Source organism: Gossypium hirsutum, chromosome D03 (assembly GCF_007990345.1).
Source record: "Gossypium hirsutum isolate 1008001.06 chromosome D03, Gossypium_hirsutum_v2.1, whole genome shotgun sequence".
Taxonomy (NCBI): domain Eukaryota; kingdom Viridiplantae; phylum Streptophyta; class Magnoliopsida; order Malvales; family Malvaceae; genus Gossypium; species Gossypium hirsutum.
In genome coordinates this window covers 2935181-2955006 of record NC_053439.1, presented here as the reverse complement: position 1 = coordinate 2955006, position 19826 = coordinate 2935181, and the positions used below count along the sequence as shown (strand labels likewise).

General features: G+C 29.8%; 1 protein-coding gene across 1 annotated transcript; it reads left to right on the top strand.

Moving 5' to 3' along the window:
• The first annotated feature begins 15598 nt into the window (after positions 1 to 15598).
• Positions 15599 to 16339, top strand: LOC121215296 (60S ribosomal protein L26-1). Its single transcript, XM_041089598.1, has one exon. It carries the CDS (start codon positions 15741 to 15743, stop codon positions 16179 to 16181), a length of 441 nt encoding a protein of 146 aa, XP_040945532.1. The 5' UTR covers positions 15599 to 15740; the 3' UTR covers positions 16182 to 16339.
• Positions 16340 to 19826: the final 3487 nt, after the last annotated feature.

Genomic DNA, 19826 nt, shown 5'->3' with positions numbered 1-19826 from the left:
TACTTCGGCCATTTATTCGTATTTTTTTCTTCGCATTTTATTACTTTAAAAAATATCATAATTTCTAATTTTATAATTTTACATTATTTCAGTGCATAATGTTTGAAATTTATTACTCTAGTGTGTTATTTAAATTAATTTGGTGTAAAAAAATAACCCTTACCCCTGCCCTTTGCTCGTATTATTTTCTCGATTTTTATTACTTTAAATAAAATTATATTATTCTCGTATTTTATTGTTTTATATTATTTCAGTACATTTTCTTTGAAATATTTTGTATTAATTATTTCTGAATTTTATAAAAGTTAGTAATACACTCTTACTTCTGCCATTTGTTCGTATTTTTTTCTCCGCATTTTATTACTTTAAAAAATATCATAAACTTAGTCTTTTATAATTTTACATTATTTCAGTGCGTCATGTTTGAAATTTATTAATTTAGTGTGTTAAGGGGGAATAAAAGAAAATAATAAATAAGCAGGGATTAAAAGGTAATTAGCCACATATTTGTGCCGCATTTTTTCCCCTCCATCACCCTTTTTTTTCCCTCTATTATTTTGGTAAATAAATAAAAAGTTTATAAAATTTTGGTATTTTTTTTGTAATATTTTGCTAAAAAAGCCGCAATAAACCCTTTCCCCTGCCCTTTGATCGTATTATTATTTTTTCGATTTTTATTACTTTCAATAAAACTATATTATTTTCGTATTTTATAATTTTATATTATTTCAGTACATTTTGTTTCAATTATTTGTATAAATTATATTATTGATGTTTTTAAAAAAAGTAATACACTCTTACTTCGGCCATTTCTTCGTATTTTTTTATCCGTATTTTTTTTAAATATTGTAATTTTTATTTTATAATTTTACATTATTTCAATTTATTATGTTTGAAATCTATTACATGTGCATTTTTCGCATTTTTTCCGCATTTTATTATTTTCGATAAATATACAATTCCCGTTTTTTCTTTTCGTATTTTATGTTTTCTTAAACATACTTCTTTGTCATTTTACTTTTAATGCTATTTTCCTAAAATTTTAATTTCAAATTCCTAAATAAATTTCATAAAAAAAATCCCTAATCAACATACAATGTACATACCATTATTTTTTTCTTTCTAAACATATTTCATAAAATATATATGCTAAATAAAATAATGAAATAACTATAATGAAATAACATAAATTTTAAATACACAAATATTACAAAAAATTAAATTTATAAATAAAATTACATTTTTTTCTTTTTTTTCCTTCCTTCCCTCTTCTTCTTCTTCTTCTTCTTTTTTTCTCTTCTCCTTTCCTTTTCTTTCCTTCTTTCTTTCTTTTTTCTTCTCTTTTCCTTCTCTTCTTCTTTCTTTCTTTTTTTCTCTTCTCCTTTCCCTTTCTTTCCTTCTTTTTCTTTCTTCCCTCTCCTTTCTTCCTTTCTTTCTCTCTTTCTTTCTTTCTTTCCCTCTCCTTCTGCCCTCCCCACCACCGACCCCCCTATTATTAACTGGTGCCGCCAATGGCATTTGCCAATGGTTTTGGCACCTTTAGTGCCTCCAATCCCATTGGCGTGACCAGTTAATTGTCACATCAATCTGATTTTTTTTTAGTTTTTTTATATATTTTGGTAAATAAAAAAATTATATATTTTGGTAAATAAAAAAAGTTATAATATTTTGGTAAATTTTTATTTTTTTATAATATTCTTGTAAAAAACCCTTTATTTTATTTTTCGGGCAAATAACCAAAAAAGGCCGGTTTTTTTCAAAATTTACCGAAATGGGCCGGTTTTTTAATTATTTACCGGAATGGGCCATTTTCCGCGAAATCGCGTCCACGTCAACGCGATGTCAGGGTACGCGCAGGAAATCGCGTCCACGTCAGCGCGATTTGCTGACGTGGAAGTAAATCGCTCCCTCTAGGACGCAATTTGCTGACGTGGCATGAACAGTGTGTTTTTAGCTTGGAAAACTTTGAAAGGCCATAACTTTTGGCTCGCTTGTCCGATTGAGATGAATTTTTTTTTGATTTCGAATAACTTTTCGAGATCTACGCACTGGAAAACAGCCAAAGGCGGTTTTCCGAATTTTTCATCGAAAAAGATCCTTTTTTGCCCCTAAATTTTGATTTTTTCGGTTTAAAATTGAATTTTGAAACATTCAAATCGTTATTTTCCTCATTTATTTGAAGTAAAAACCGGATATTTTTTTACAGAATTGTCTTATATCATCCTGTTATAGGTATAAGTCAGCTCGTTCCACTTTTGAGAAGTTCCCTAAAATTTTCCATTTTATTCAATTTAGTCCCTAAAACCTAAATAGTCATATTTTCAAATCTAAGCTTCATTTTTCAATTCAAATTCAAATTCATCCTTCCATAACATTCAAATATTCTTAAATACAAAAATTTCGTGCTAATTTTGAAATAATTACACTTTAGTCCCTATACTCGTAACTAACAAATTATACTTTACAAATTAGTCCCTATTCATCTCTAAGAAGTTTTCCAGCGTGAAGATCTCGAAAAGTTATTCGAAATCAAAAAAAATTTGTCTCAATCGTACAACCGAGCCAAAAGTTATGGCCTTTTAAAGTTTTCCAAGCTAAAAACACATTGTTCATGCCACGTCAGCAAATCGCGTCCTATAGGGCGCGATTTCCTTCCACGTCAGCAAATCGCGCTGACGTGGACGCAATTTCCTGCGCGTACCCTGACATCGCGCTGACGTGGACGCGATTTCGCGGAAAATGGCCCATTCCGGTAAATAATTAAAAAACTAGCCCATTTCGGTAAATTTTGAAAAAAACGGCCTTTTTTGGTTATTTGCTCTTATTTTTCAAGGTATGTTTATTTATATTTAAAAAAATAAAATAAAAAGAGGAAAAAATCTATAATCAATTATCTACTCAAGTCCTTGAATTTTTATTATTAACAACTTTAGGGCTTGCATTAAGATGGCTTACGTGAGGATTATACTTGTAAAAGTTTAAATTTTTAGATTTTTATTTTATTTTTTACACCTCAATTATTATAATAAATATGTTATTTCCTTCCAAAGTTATAAGAAAATTCCAAAATTTTAGAATTATTTATTTATATTTGAATTTTTAAAATGAGATTTTAAATTTCTGTTTTTGAATTTGAAATTTTTAAAAGAAATCGTAATTTTTGAATTTTTTTATTAAAATATGAAAACATTCTTTATTTTTTTAATCTTTTAAGAATATTTAAATATTTTTAAAGAATAGGGGTTAAATTAAGAAATATTGTAAATGTTAAGGGTTACAAAAACTATTTTATCATTTTTTATAATTTCTACGAGCATAGTAAAAAATAGAGGGAAGTTAGCAAAAGAAGAGTAAAGGATCAAGATATAAAAAAAAACAAATACAAAGTTGATTAAGGATGGGTTTGGAAGGGTAATTGGGTGCGGTGCGATATTTTTATCTTACTTTTTGTCTTACATTACAGTATCGCTATAATATCTAATTTCACCGTCACTATTATTTTTAACACAAACCGCAGTTAAACGTGTCGTCCATCCAAATCCATTTTAAATTTTAAAAGAATATAAAAACTTTTTAAACCTTAAAATTTTTTTTATTAAGCAAAGTTGTTTGGTGTTATTTGAAGCTATATTAATTTTATTTTGGAATTTCATGTTTTATTGTATTTATGAAATTTAATAAAAAAATTTTGACTTGATTCCACCTGTAATCCAATATATACGTTTTTTAAAAGGAATCCCACTTTCGGATAGATTCGCAAATATAAATAATTTATAAAATTCCTCAAAGGAAATTATAAAATAAATAAATAATAAATAATAATAACTTATTTTATTAAAACGATGAAAACAAGGCTTGATAAAATAATGATTGTTGTTAAGTGATCCTTATAAAAAGGAAACAAGGCGTGATAGAATATATCTTCACTCGATCTAGAGTTTATTCAATAATCTTTAAATAAGTTCTCCTATATATTCATATTTCACACTTTATATTTAATCAATGTGGGATCTAAACTTTTCTTTTTCTCAACAAATATTCACAAGTGACTTACTTTGAGTATTAATTTTTTATTCATCACTCAATAATTTTGAGGATATGATATACCATTGTAAATGTCTCATGGAATAGAATATAAAACTATAATTTTATGATTCAACTCTCCGTCTTTACCAATTGAGAATCTATCTTAATGTTTCCAAAAATTACATTCTTTCCAACGGTTATTTTTCATCTTCCTGTTCACCAGAACATCTTCATCCTCCTTACTTCACCGAACCAGAAACTATATCAACAATTGTACTTGTAAATCTTAATAAATCGAAACAATATTTAAAAATGAATTAACAATTTGTTATTGTAATATTGAAATTAATTAAATTACTCTCTTTCTAAATTTTAAAATTTTATTTTATTTTTTCATATTATTCTTAATGAATCAACTCGATAACTCATATTTAATAATTGTCAGGCAAACATAAATTATTTTGATTATATAATCTTGAATCTTTCATACCATGCTAAAAAGCAAAGAAAAATCATTGCAGTTAACTAAATTAATTGTTTGTTTTTCGTTTGGGTAAAGAAGTGATGAAAAAATTATGGGTTTTTTTTAGCATGGAAAGACTCGAGATCATATAATCAAAAGAAGTTTTGAGTTTCAGATACAATTATTAAAAATGATTTACTTGAGGTGATTTTAATTTGGAAATATAAAATAAAATATTAATATTATAGTAACAAATCAGTTTACACTATTAAAGGATAAAAAAATTTCAATAACTTATTTAATTGATTTGGATGTTTTTAAAATTAAAAATTCAATTTTAGAAAAAAAAAAGAAATTTAGAACTTTCGGTAAGGGGTAAACAAGTATAATTTGATCATTTTTAAAGCATTATATTAGTTTCTATAGCTTTTTCACTTAAATCCTTAATGTTTTTACCCTGATCAATATTAAAAAAATAAATAATATATTTTGGATGACCAAAATGGAAGTAACTTAGAAGTTGGGTGACCAAAATGAAAGTGTAAACATGATGTGGCGTGTACAAGTTAACTGTCGTTAGAGATTAACGGTTGGGTGACGAAAATGAAAGCGCCCTAAAAGTTGAGTGACCGACTAGGTACTTTTGTCACAAGCCGCAGTTTAAAGCCCGTGACCATCGCACCAAATGCATCCAATGGAGGTCTATTGCTCAGATGGGGATCATTTGGCCTACGAGAACTGGCCCGATTCAAAGAGTTATTGGAGAAGCCTGTCAGATTGAAGCCTGGTTGGGCTGTAAGAAAGAAATGGCAACTTAGGCTAATATGGTAACTAATCTTAGAAGATGTAGGGAATCATATCTTGTAAAGATTAGATTAGATTAGATTTGATATGGCATATCTTGTAAATCCCTAAAATAAAGGGATATGGTTAATCTCGTCCGTCAATGTAATTGTATCTTGACCGTCGGTTTTAGGGGAGCTTAACTATAGATAGAGAGCCTCCCCCTCAGTTGTACCCACTCTATTCCATTGTATTCTGAATTCTTAAGAGTAATAGAATTGTGAGAGCATTTACTCAAACACTTTGTGAGCGCTCTTTCTATTGTTCTTTGGTTAGCTTCTTTTGGCATAAATCGCTTCCGCTCTTCAATTTGGTGCCTTGGAGGAGTTCTAAAAGAATCCTCACTTGGGTTAAGGCTGACTTAGGCGAGTTTAGATGAACGGATCGCTTAAGGCCGCACGGATTGCGAGACGAAAGATCTAGCCCCGTGACACTTTACCCTACATTTTATTTTATTTTTGGCATAATGACTTTTTCAGCCCTCTAACTCTACAAAAAAATTATTTTAGCCCTCCATTTATTTTTCTGCCTCTTTTAGCCCTTAAACTTGCAATTTTTGTCAAATCACCAAAAATAGACGAAGAAGTTAACATTTGTTAACTTTACTGACATGACATACATGTAGATGGCCACGTAAATGGTACATCAACATTTAATTATTTTTAAATATATATATATTTATAATTTTAATGATGTTTAATCTTTAAAAATAATTTTTATAATTTTTTTAAATTTTTTAAATTTTCAAAAATTAATTAAATGTTGACATGTCATCCACGTGTACACAATGTTAGCAAAGTTAAAAATGTTAATTTTTCCTTTCATTTTGGAATGGTTTGATAAAAAAAATACAATTTTAAAGACTAAAAAAGACAAAAAAAATAAATAGAGGGTTCAAATGACTTTTTCTTATGAAGTTGGAGGGTAAAAAAATCATTATCACTTTATTTTAGAATTTTGTGAAAAATGTGCTACTTATGTTTTTCTATAAATTGGAGATTCGATCTGATCACCCTCGATTTTTGTTTATTTATTTATTAAATAAAATAATAAAGCAAAAGCAATGGTAGGTTTCCAATAAATTCAAAGCCTAAATAATAAAAAAATGCAATTATTGAGTAGAACACTAAAAACGGGAATCGATACAAATTAATGAAAAAAAAACATGAATTAATTTTAAAATATATATAAATCAAATTTTAATGTGAATCATAAGAATAAATTTATGGTGAAATTGATTAGATTATCATTTTTCATTTCAATTGATTGAATCTCAATCATAAATCTTACATCGACTCAATCATTCGCTGATTTTAAAGTCAATCAATCAATTTTACCCTTTTCAAACAACCATTAAAATTATAAATTATAACAACAAAATTATATATATATTTGGAACAATCTCATTATAGTTCTGATAATATTTTTTTAACACAATGCCTAGAACTACCCATAGCCCATTTCCGACCCATAAATAATAAGATAATGCGCTTCAACGCACTTGAACTACGTCTTCCTATATTAGCAACAATACTCATGCCAATTGAATTAAGACTCAATTAGCAACAAATTTAAATTAGCTTAAATCCAATTTTTATATTACTTTAATCATTCTCTAATTTTATGATATAAATGAAACCAATTAAATCATCGATTTTAGATAGGCATGTGGCCATTGGAGGGCTTTTACCTAAAAGAAAATAGGGTGTGTGGGTGTGAACTAGACCTGTCCATGTCGGAAAAAAATTTTGGCTCGCCTCCTAGGCCCGGGCATGGCCCGAAATATGGGCCTAAAATATTGCCCAGGCCCGGCCCGGAAAAATATCATAAGCCCGAGCCTGGCCCGGCCCGGCCCATTTTTAAAATAAACATTAAAAAATTATTTTAAAAATAAAAAAATTTATTTTAAAAGTATTTTAAAATTAAAAATTAAAAATTAAAAATAAAAATATATTTTTATTATATTCGGGCCAAGCCGGACCCGGGCCAAAAAAGTGGTACCCGAGGCCCGGCCCATTTTTTAAACGGGCCTTATTTTTTTGCCCAAGCCCATATTTCGGGCCTATATTTTTACCCGAACCCTCCCATATTTCGGACGGGCCGTTGGGTCGGGCCGGGCTGCCCGGCCCATGGACAGGTCTAGTGTGAACTGTGAGTAGGTGAAATGCGTGGTTAGGTTTGCCTTATCGTCCCACTCCATGCACATTTTAATTTCACCTTAATGCTGCTACAAAGGGTTTTTTACCTAATTAGGATAGAAAAAAAATTACTGAAATAGTATGTCAAAATTTTTTTTACCAAAATAGGTTACTTTTTCATTGGAGCCTATTAGATAGGCGCCAATGAATAAAATAATAATAATTTTTTTTGATTAAAATATAATTTATACTTTTTCGGGTTAGTTTATAACCCGTATAATACATAGTATTGGCGCCTATCTGGAAGGCGCCAACGGAGGTGCCTATTTGGGAGGCGCCAATGGTGGTGCCTATCTAGGAGTCGCCAATGGTGGTGCCATATTAGGAGGCGCCAATGCTGTGATTTTTCTCTATAAATACCCCCAACACAGACATAAATTTGACTACAAAAACGGAAGAAAGAAGAAGGAAGGAAGCAGAAGAAAAGAAGGAAGGAAAAAAAGAAAAAAATTAGGTATTTTGGTTTTTTTTTAAATAGAATGTAGAGTTTTGTTAGTAATTTTATTATTTGAAAGTTATTTTGCCATGTTATTAATTTTGTTAGTTTCTGAATGAAAAATTTTGCATTAAAATTTTTATGTATTTTGTTTACATTTTGAAACTGTTTTAAGAAATTTGAAATTCTTTTTTTTACAGATCTAGTTATTTTGCCATATTATTAATTTTGTCGTATACGGAAGGACTACAATCGACTGCCCACCAAACAGAAATGGTTTCCCTGTCTCACTGTACCACTGTATATACTCTAACGAGGGCTGCAAATCTGGAGCACGATCCATCTGAGGTACCATCCCGAACCGGTTGTTCCATATCGTGATATATTCTTCGTGCACTTCTTCCCAATTATCTTCATACCTCCCCTTATTGCTCATCCCATGGATCTCCCCCAATTGTACTGGCAGTGTCGGGATATACTGTATGCAACCGAACTGTCGGAGTACTCGATTGCCATGATACCACTCCACTACGTTAAAATTGATAATGGGTGCGCTAATGCACCATAGGTTTGAGTGGACGCGGGCCGATGATGGCATAACTGCCATAATTTCTGGAGCAGAATAGGGCATCCAAATGAACTGCATAATTAATAACGTTGTTATATTAACGCGGGTCGAGTGAGATAAAATAATAAAATTAAGTTTATATTCGAAAAACTTACCCCCTCTCCAGCATGATTCTCAATCATTAGACGATATATCGGAACCGACGGTGACCTCCCGATCCCCGGATTACTTCTCCACCTACGAAAACAAATTGTTAGAATAATATATTATAAAAAAGTCAACTAATTATTATAATGAGTAAAAATTCATCACCTATTAACGAGTGGAAATACATATGATTGATGACTAATGGATGCCAAGAATGGCATCCGGTAAAGTGCCCACGACTGCAGCAGTATGAGGCATCCGCCAATGTCAACCGCAGAAAGATTTGTTGTTTGACAAAGTTCGCGATACAACATGGCTAAAACTGCGGACCCCCAGCTGTATGAACGAGTGTTATGCAAATTGGATAATAAGGGTAAGTACATCAAGTGGACTTTACTGCCGTTTGCATTCGGCATGAGTACACCCCCTATAAGGTGCATAATATAAGCTCGAACAGCCTGCATCACCTCCTGTTCATTAGCAGTACTTGGCAAATGCTCAAAATTGGCATGTAGCCATGAAAATCTCAAACTGGTAAATTGCCCCTGACTTGGCGAGCGTCCAAGTAATTCATTGCAAAGGGTAGCCGGCCTAGAGATTGAACTTATGCCCGTGACCGCATTCCTGTCTATGGGAAGCCCGAGCTGTACTGCAACGTCCTCTAGAGTGACAGTACACTATCCGCACGGCAGATGAAATGTGTGGGTCTCCGGACGCCATCGCTCGACTAAAGCGGAAATCAAGTCGTATCGCAGATCAAAAGTCCGAATCAATACCGCTGAGTCGAACCCGGCTAACTCTAAGTATGGTATTAGGCGTTCATCTGGCTGAAACCCTACACTATTAACACGGCCCCTCAATGCACGGTACGGACCCTGACATTATTAAATTAGCAAAATAGTTAATACAATATAATTTAATTCAACAAATAACATGATTATCAAAAATAAATTTTATTACCATCTCATTAATAGTACTTGATATGTGATTATTATTATTAATTAGAGAACCTATTTCCTGCAAATCTGCAATAAATAAAATGAATTCAGTTAATTTGTTTCAAAAAATCAATAATTACTGTTAAATAAATACAAAATCAAATAAAATTTAATTATATAAAAGTTACATTATATAAAATTTAAATAAGTTAACAACAACTATATGATTAAAAAAGTCAGTTATTTTTTGGTAAATTTTTTTTGACATCCTATTTCAGTATTTTTTTTTCTATATTATTGGTGTAAAAAACCCAAACTTTTAATAAAATGATTTTTAATTTTTTTATAATTAAACTTTTAATGAAATGATTTTTAATTTTTTTATAAACTTTATATGTTAAACTCACCAAATACTAAACTAAACACAACAACTTATAGCTTAATCCTAAATTACTAATAAATTAAATTTTAAATAATTACAAACACAAAATATTGTGAATTTTTCCCAAATTACTAACAAATTAATTATAAAATAATCACAATATTCATACAAAAAATTACAATATTACAATATATCCTCACATTACATTATTCATACAAAATTACAAAATTACAATATTCATACAAAAAAATTGCAATATTCATACAAAATTATAATATTACAACATTCATACAAAAAAATATAATATTCATACAAAATTACAAAATTATAATATTCATGCAAAAAAATTGCAATATTCATACAAAACTATAATATTACAATATTCATACAAAAAATTTATAATATTCATACAAAATTACAATATTCATACAAAAAATTACTAATCCAAAACTATAAATACAAATTTAATTATAAAATAATTACAATATTCATACAACATTACAATATTCATAAAAAATTATAATATTCATACAAAAATTTAAAATATTCATACAAAATTCTAATCTAAACTATAAACACTAAATATAGATAATTTATAATTAATAATTAATAACATAAAATTCACAATATTTTCTAAAATATATCCTAAAAAATTCACAAACTATAAAATTTTTAAATTATAAACAAAATCATTTATTAAAAAAATACATTACCTTTTTTTTTTCTTTCTTCTTCTTCTTTTCCTTCTCTTCTTCTCCTTTCTCTCTCTTTTTTTTTCTCTACCGTGTGGAGCTTGGGACCATTCCATTTGCTATTACTTATAGCAAAAATAAAAAGTTTTTGAAGGGACATTTCAATGGCAGCAGCAGCACCATGCAGGGGGGGGCAGAGCCATTGGCGCCTGTCCATCAGGCTCCTTCATTGGCGCCTACTTGACAGGTGCCACCCGACCCGACCCGACTCGACCGTATTTTGACCTGTATTTTTTTTAAAAAATATTAAAAAAATATAAAATTATATTTTAATCAAAAAAAATAATTATTATTTTATTCATTGGCGCCTATCTAATAGGCTCCAATGAAAAAGTAACCTATTTTGGTAAAAAAATTTTCTGACATACTATTTCAGTAATTTTTTTCTATCCTAATTAGGTAAAAAACCCTGCTACAAACGTTTCTGCCTTTTTCTTTTTTATCTTCCGCATGCCACTTATGACGTTTCATGCATGCCGACCTTTTTATCCTCACTCAACATTATTTTCTTAAAAGAAAAACAAAACATTTCATTTCATTTATCAGCTAAAAACAAAAATTCTTTTAACATCGGAGATCATTAAATTATTAGTAAAATTCTGTTTTGATTATTTAATTTTAAAAAGTTATAAAATGATCAGTAAATTATTTAAAAGTTCTCATTTAAGTCATTAAATTATTCGAAAGTTTTTATTTAAGTTATTGGATTGCTAAGTTTTTTTTTTTAAAGTCTGGTTAGCAAGTTCTAAGCAACGGTTCGACGACCGGTATGATGAATAAGTACCCCATTAATGAGTAGAAAAATGTATCTTAGATCCATGCTGATTTGACAGTCAGTGTCGGAGATTGGAGAAGAAAATTGTTTGGATTTTGATTCGCAAATCTATAATGTTCAAAACTGTTTTATGAAAAAAAAATTGAACATTTTTTTGTCAATAAAAAAAATTGAACTTTAGAAGAGAAAAAAACAGCCTACGATTGGTGCAAACAGAGAAAGTCATACAACAACTTTAACAGCTTAATGACTTAAATGAAAACATTAAAATAGTTCAGTGACCAGTTTGTAATTTTCTGAAGCTAAGTGACCAAAATATAATCTTAATAATAATTTAATGACACCCAAGTCCTCCTGTATTGGCAACAATACTCATGCCAATCGAGCTAAAACTCAATCAGCACAAGTTTTAATTATTAACACTATTAAAATTCTTTTTGTTATTTTAGGTCCATTAATGTCATTTTTTTAATATGGTCATCAAGTGTATTTTTTTATTTCAAATTGTCACACTAGTGAATTTTAAATATAGAGAGACCAAATTACTAAAACTGAAAAAATAAAGAGATAAAATTCTTGAAATTAAAAATAAAGGACAAAGGGATTAAATTTTAAATATTCCCACTTAGGTGCCTAAAGCTTCTCTTAGTCGAAAGAGTACATAATCCTAAACTATCAATTTCATCTTATTTTACTCGAGAAATATGACATCTGATAAAAATTTATCTCGTGTCACGTTTTTATTGGTTGGTATTAGTAATTTAGGTAAAATGTTTTACCAAAAACAACATTAAGGCGTACTCGATTCTGCAGAAAACATGAAGGAAGGAAAGAGGGACAAGAAAAATGAATCTAATTACTGTTTGGTACGATGGAAAATAAATTTGGACGGAAGAGAGGGAAGAAAACTTGAAGCCATGTTACTTTAAAGGATAAATTATAAAATTACCTCTAATTTGCTATAGAAAATTTGAAACATTATAGATTATGGTGCTGTTTGATAAACTAAAAAAAATTAAGTATTGAAAAATTAAATACTGAATTTAATTTGTAAAATATATTTGGTATATTTTTTAAAAATTAAATACAGAATATAGTCATATGTTTGATATATTTCTTGAAATTAAATACAGAATATGATTAGACTGTTGAATAAATGTAATTTTTAAACGGTGAAAAAAATTATGTTTTCTATTTCTCTAGTTTTCTTTAAAGTTTTCAAAATCGGATCTATGATCAAATTAATCATGCCATTGGTTTGTCGATCCAACCGGTTTTATCAATCCGCTTAGTTCAATTAAATAAATCATAAAAATAAAAAAATATATATTAAAAATCTTGTTCAACTAGTTAAACTGCCCGATTCAATCAATTTTTTTGCTTTGTTCAACTAGTTCGTTTTGATTCCTGGGTCAACCAATTAAATGCCTTTCTCCATACAAGTATCCCAGTTGGTTCCCGGTTCAACTGGTCCAATTCAAACAACTTTGGTTTTCTTCTCCTTTATATTTTCATCCTTCCAATTTTCTTTCCACCCTATCAAACAAAGGCTAAAGATCTATTTGGACAACATAGAGTAATCAAGTGAAAGTGTAATTATTAAGGTAGTAATTACATTTTCTTCTAGTTACAAAAAATTATATTTCTCTAGACGTATTTGGCTGCTGACAATGTGTAATTACATCGTAATTCCCTATGTCATGTTTGGTAGTACAAATTATAATTACATAATTACATCATTTATATTATTGAAATATTAATTTCTATAAAAAATTATTAGTATGATAAAAATAATTTCTAAACAAGCAACAAAAATTAAAACCAAATCATCACATGTATCATGTTAGTCTAAAAAAAGTATATGATAATACGATTACGAATAAAAATAGCAAGAAAAATAAACATCGTATGCAATTTTATTTAATTGTTCTAGTTCATATTTGTCGGGTTATTCTATCTTTAATATTTAACACATGCTTCGTATATCATTTATTAATCATTGGCCGAGTTCACCGTCATTTGAATTTGAATTTACATCATTAAAATTATGAACATCTCTTTCTTCCATGCAATATTCGAAGTACATGAATCATCTCAATTCTACCTATGATTGATGTTATAAAACATGCAACATGCTAGTATGGTCCACCTATTTTTTTATGATATATTAATGTGATGTTGTTAACATCATAAATATTTTTTTAAAATAAAAAAAGAGAGTATTTTCAACCATATTTTGAAATATTGAATGCGTCAAATTAAAGAGTTTGCGAGTTATTTTTATAAATAAATCATGATAAAAATTATAACATTTTTTATAAATGTGTATATTATTATATATAGCATAAACATATAAATAAGTTATGTTCATACTTGACCATAATTTTTTATAAATAAATATATTATAAAACTTTTATAACATGTAATTTCGACCATAAATTTAGAAATCTTTTAAGATTTAAAAATATATATTTTTTGTTATAATTTTATAAAATACACAAATTATTTTATAATATATATTTTTAGGATTCACAATATAAGAATTTTTTTTTTCATGACTATTCCAAACGCTCATACATGTCATGCTTATAATATAATTTTACAACTTGTATAAAAATAAATTTTTAAAATTAGATATTGGTGTAAATTATCTGTGTAATCAACTCCCATTTTCGCAATTCTCTTAAGAATTGGAAAGTGTAATTGGGATACTCCAATTATACTCAATTCGACGGAACCCACAAATTACAATAGTCATTCAAACATGTCATCACTCTGTAATTATAAACAATTGCACTCAAATCCAATTAATAGATGACTTTTCGAACACTACCTAAATGTTTAGTATCTATTTAAAGGCCCAATCATAATAGAATCCAGTGAGATCCTTTAAAACAAAGGCTGAAATAAAAAAGAAAAAAAAAAGAAATATCAATTCACCATTAATTATGTCACGTAGGATTTGCATAGAGAAACGTGAATTTATTTTTAATCAATTCAATCAATTTCAACATTAAATAAAGGGAGAAACTAATTCCCAAAGAAAAAGCCAAGTATTCGGTATCCAATTCCATAGTTACTAACGTGGCTTAATCAAATAATTACAATATTTTCATTTCTATTTTTAAACCATACCTATTGATTTAAAAAAAAAATCTTACGAGATCCCATTATAATAATTTTTTTGACATTAATCTTGTTATAAGTTATTGTCATATTTGCTCTTTTTGATAAATACTTAAGACTAACTATAACCTTTCATCAACCCTTAAATGGAAAACTAATGCGCTTTGACACATTCGAACTCACGTCTTCTTACACTAGTAAGAATACCGACGTTATAATTTGAAAATTTTTGTATTTAAGCCAAATAGAAAGAGTAAAAAATCGGCAGCTATTGCTGGCATGACGAGAATACAGTGTAGGCCACTCGACACACACATGACACATACAGGCGGTCTTTGTTGACAGCGACAGGAATCTATATTTTATGGTCGTCAATTTGGAGTACCATGTGTTCAACATTGTAATGGCCACTCATCCCAATCCAAATTCTTAATTTCTTATAATTGTTTGGGTAAATTATAAAAACAGTGACCTAATCACTTGCTTATATTTTGGTTACCTAAATTTTAAAAAAAATTATTTTAGTCATCAAGGTTACTGAAATTTAATATTTTAATCATTTCTCCGTTAAATCATTAACCGTGGTCTCTTTTTTATTGGCATAATAATAAATTTAATATTACAATATTTATAAATTCTATCAATTTAGTCCTAAGTCTAAAAAAATTACCAAACTTAGCCTTTAACTTTACACATTCTGTTAACTTAGTCCCAAGTCGAAAAGAGTTAGAATTGATGTTTTTAAGTTGGGTCAAAGACTAAATTGACAGAATATGTAAAATTGAGAACTAAATTATTTTAATATTGATATAGATTCAATTATTTGTGTATTAGGGAAAAATCAAATTGGAAAAGAGGTGAAGCCCAAAATGAAGTTGGGCTTAAATATTGAGGCCCACTTCAAAAAACTATTTAGGCCCAAAAAGCCCAATAGACAACATTCTAAAATTAACCCTAGCTCTCTAGGCCACTATTAACACCATATATATACGCCCAAAACCCAAATCCTCCACTTTCTCCAGTAGCCGTCGCCGAGTCGAAGAGGAAACCCTAAACACAACCCCCCCTCCACCACCGGCAGCAGAAATGAAGTACAACCCACGTGTCTCCTCCTCTCGCCGTAAGAGCCGCAAGGCCCATTTCACGGCACCTTCGTCCGTCCGCCGTGTTTTGATGAGCGCTCCACTCTCGACCGATCTGAGGTCCAAATACAACGTCCGGTCCATGCCTGTCCGCAAGGACGACGAGGTCCAAGTCGTTCGCGGTACCTACAAAGGCCGCGAAGGGAAAGTCGTGCAAGTGTACCGTCGCAAGTGGGTGATCCACATTGAGCGTATCACGCGGGAGAAAGTGAACGGATCGACCGTCAACGTCGGTATCAACCCATCGAAGGTTGTCATCACCAAGCTGAGACTCGACAAGGATCGGAAGTCATTGCTGGATCGTAAGGCTAAAGGACGCGCTGCCGCTGATAAGGATAAGGGTACTAAGTTTTCGGCTGAGGATATTATGCAGAGTGTCGATTAAGGTTATCCCCTTTTTTAATATTAATCTAAATGTTTTTTGTTATGTTATCAATTAGGGATTTTGCTGCTTTTGAGCTTTAGTTTTATGACATGGATGAATCCGGGATTTTTTAAAACTTAAATGCTCTATATTGCAATTCTTGTTATGGTTTTTTTTAATTGTGGGTTTTTATTGTGGATTTTTGAGTAATTAATATTAATCATCTATGGAACTAGTTATTGACATACTTTTAGGGTTACCCAAAAAAGAATATAAAGGTATGAGCCTAAAAGTAACATTGAATAGCTTAAAAATCAAATAGCATTTGAGATTGTAAGCAAGGAGTTTGTTACCTCTTCATGCTGTAACAATGCTCTTAAACCTCCCATGATTGTTGATCAGCGCGAGATGATCATCATCATAAGCTCCTCCAATGGTTAATGTCTTGCTGCGGTGCTCTTCTTTGCACAGTCTAGATGTTGCATATATGATGCCGTTACGCAGTCTCTGTGATCATATTAGAAAGTTCTTAGTTCCATCCGTTTTTAGAATCAGTTAAGGTTGCGGATTGAGTGTTAGTTTAGTTGGCATTGACGTTGTTGCAGTCTCCTAAAGATTACGTGATCGAGTCAACTTAAGAACTTAATGTCCTTCCGCAGCCCAGTATAATTGTTAAGGGGTTTGGAGGGTTTAGGATAAAAAAAATAGAAGCCAACATACTTTTGTAAATTTGCCAATGGTTACTGTGACATCTATGCCTGGTGTCCGGTTGAAACCAATTGTTGTAAACGTTGCATGGTCATGGAAATATTGAATCTCCCAACTGCAAAACAAATAGCAGAAGTGAACTTTTAAACATATTAAAAACCATCATCGTGAAAGAACATTGCAGCGTAGGAGAAAGGCAATTTGAATGTTGTTATAGTTTATGTGAAGGGAAGAATCCCAGTGAATGCAAGAGTCGTTGAGATATGCTCACATAATATGAATATCATACAAATGCATGCCTTGGTGATAAGGTGGAGGACGTCTAAGAGGCAGTTTATGTGGTCGGTCAAGAGAGAGACGGGGTATGGAGGAGGTTGGTTTTGCCATGAGAGGAAGCTAGTAGTTGGAATGGTGGTTGTCCTTTCTCCATTGACTTTAGCACGCATGTAGGCTAAATGTCTTCCCTTGGTTAACGGGCTGTTATTTAGGTCAGTATTGATGTGACCATTATAGGGTATGTAAGTGATAGTCGATATCGGTCTCGATTGATTTGATTAAATAAATCATTAAAAAATTATAAAAAATATTAAAATTTTGGTTCAATCAATCTTAATTTTTGGGTCAATTGATTTAAAACTTGCATATATATCTAAGTAACAAATGCTTTCTCGGGTCTGGAATGCAACTCGAACTTCTCCAGCTCCTGTGCAAGTTGGTAATTGTTATTAGATTATATGTACATTAAGTATTCAAGAAAATTGAAAATCTATTCATTAAGGTATTCGTTATTATCGATCTGCTATCTGATTATTCGATTGGGTCTTGACTTGCATTTCAAGTGGTTCGCACGTGAGGAGTTTGTACTATTCTATGGGACCACAAGGTGTGCAAGCAGATGTGGGTTTGCATTGTTATGTAGGTGAGCTCACATCTAGAAAATATGTGTTAATCCCAGTATAAGGCATGTAGGAGAATCTACTTACGTCACATTCATGAACAGTAATTATATCATATAAATATATAATTTAAGACTCACTTTAAAATACTCCACACGATTTTAAAAGCGAAATGAGATTTCATTTGTTGAACGCGCAAAGAAGGAAATACGAAGTTGGTCCTTTACTTATGGCTTCAATTCTGCTAATAAATACTGGGAAATATCTAAGAAATTGAGGTGAAACAGAGTCCAAGGACGGTGTGTCTTTTTGTATTGGAATCCAACACGAAAACGCCAAGGTTGCTCATTTACTTGGTTATTGCCATTACATTTCGAGAAATTTGATAAATTTACTATTCAATTAAATTTTATTAAATATATTCTCATATTTGATTGATTTAATTAAAATTTGTCTCTCATTAATGCAAAGAGTTTATGGAGGTTTGTTATGATTAAAGAGAAGAGAGTACCCTTTTTTGCTACTACTAAACCCTGTAAAGGATTAGTACTAAGTATGAGTTGTCATGTTTGAGGAATGACATGTGTGATAATTATTTTATTTGCGTTAGGTGTGTGATCCCCTCAATTCAAGCTCGCGAGGTCTCTCCTTAATCAAACGTGTTCACTTGTAAAGTACTGAACTGGCGAAGTGTGAGCATAATACCACTTAATATTGATTTTTTATGATTTGAAAAAAAATAAAATCTAACAAAAATAATATTCTTTAAAATATTTTATTTCAATAACAAATAAGTTATAAAATACTTAATCCAATATGCTTTAAGAATAATTATTAGATGGGAAGTTTGCAATCTTAAAAATGATTGATGAAGCTTAAATTTATATTTGACTTTATGTAATCAATAAATTTAATTTATAATATAAACAATAAAATGATATTAATTTAGTTCATAAAAATGTATAAATACACATACACTGACAGTAGGTTTTGGTATTTAAGGGGTTAAGAAGAAGAATGTGATGGTAGGGTTGTTCAAACGGTCGGATCGGTTAATATTTGAACCAAATTACTATTAATTGAATTACCCGAAATGTAAAAAATGTAACCATTAATCGAATCAATGTTTTTTTTAAATACGTTAACCGAATTGAAATGTTTTGGTTAATTCAACCGGTTAACCAAAATTTATATGTTTTTTATTTTTTGGTTAAAATAAGTATAAAAAATGCATTGTTAACGTTCTTTTCTTTTATTCAATAAAACTTTAAATGAATGTGAAAATAACAAATAAGACATCAGAATCGCTAAATAAATCTTGAAAGTTAACTATCAAACACCACATAAATTTAGAAAATAACAAATATTCTGGTTAACTAATTAATTCGGTTAACTATCCGTTTTCGAATTGAATTGATTAATAATTAAAATTTTTAAAAATCATTAATTAATTTCTGACCGAACTAAATTTAATCATCAAATTAAATCGATTGGATCGATTAATTTAATTTTAATCCAACTATGAATACTCATAGTTGATAGTACACCACGTTGTTATGGTATAATTACTTTCATTTGTTTGTGGCCCGCATGCATTGACATTGAAATTTCTTGGCGGTTTCAACTATACAAAGGAAATGGTTCCAAAGCAATGTCTCTTTATGGACGGCTCAAAGGGTTTAGTTTTTTTTTATTATTTTGGTTTTTACTTTTTTTCCTTTTAATTAAATTCGGCTTTTAAATTTTTGAAAAAGAGTTAAATTATTATTATTCAATAAAAATAATGTTTGAAACATTAAAATTTAAATATGGTATATTAAATAAAAATTTACGTGTATTGTGTGTTTTTTTTAAAATATTTTTATAAATTTTAAATTATTTGATGATACTTATAAAATAAATAATATTATGTCGCAATAAAATATACATAAACTGTCCTGTGAGTTATCACGTAAGCTTTTTACAAGCACCAATTGTAATTATATAATATATAGTTTCTGAGCTCCTGCTAGAACATGGAGCCACGAGTCAAAAGGGGTGCAAAATGGCCAATGGGCTGATG

Coding starts and splice junctions, on each gene's coding strand:
- LOC121215296 (XM_041089598.1), top strand. CDS start 15,741: ATGAAGTACAACCCACGTGTCTCCTCCTCTCGCCGTAAGAGCCGCAAG.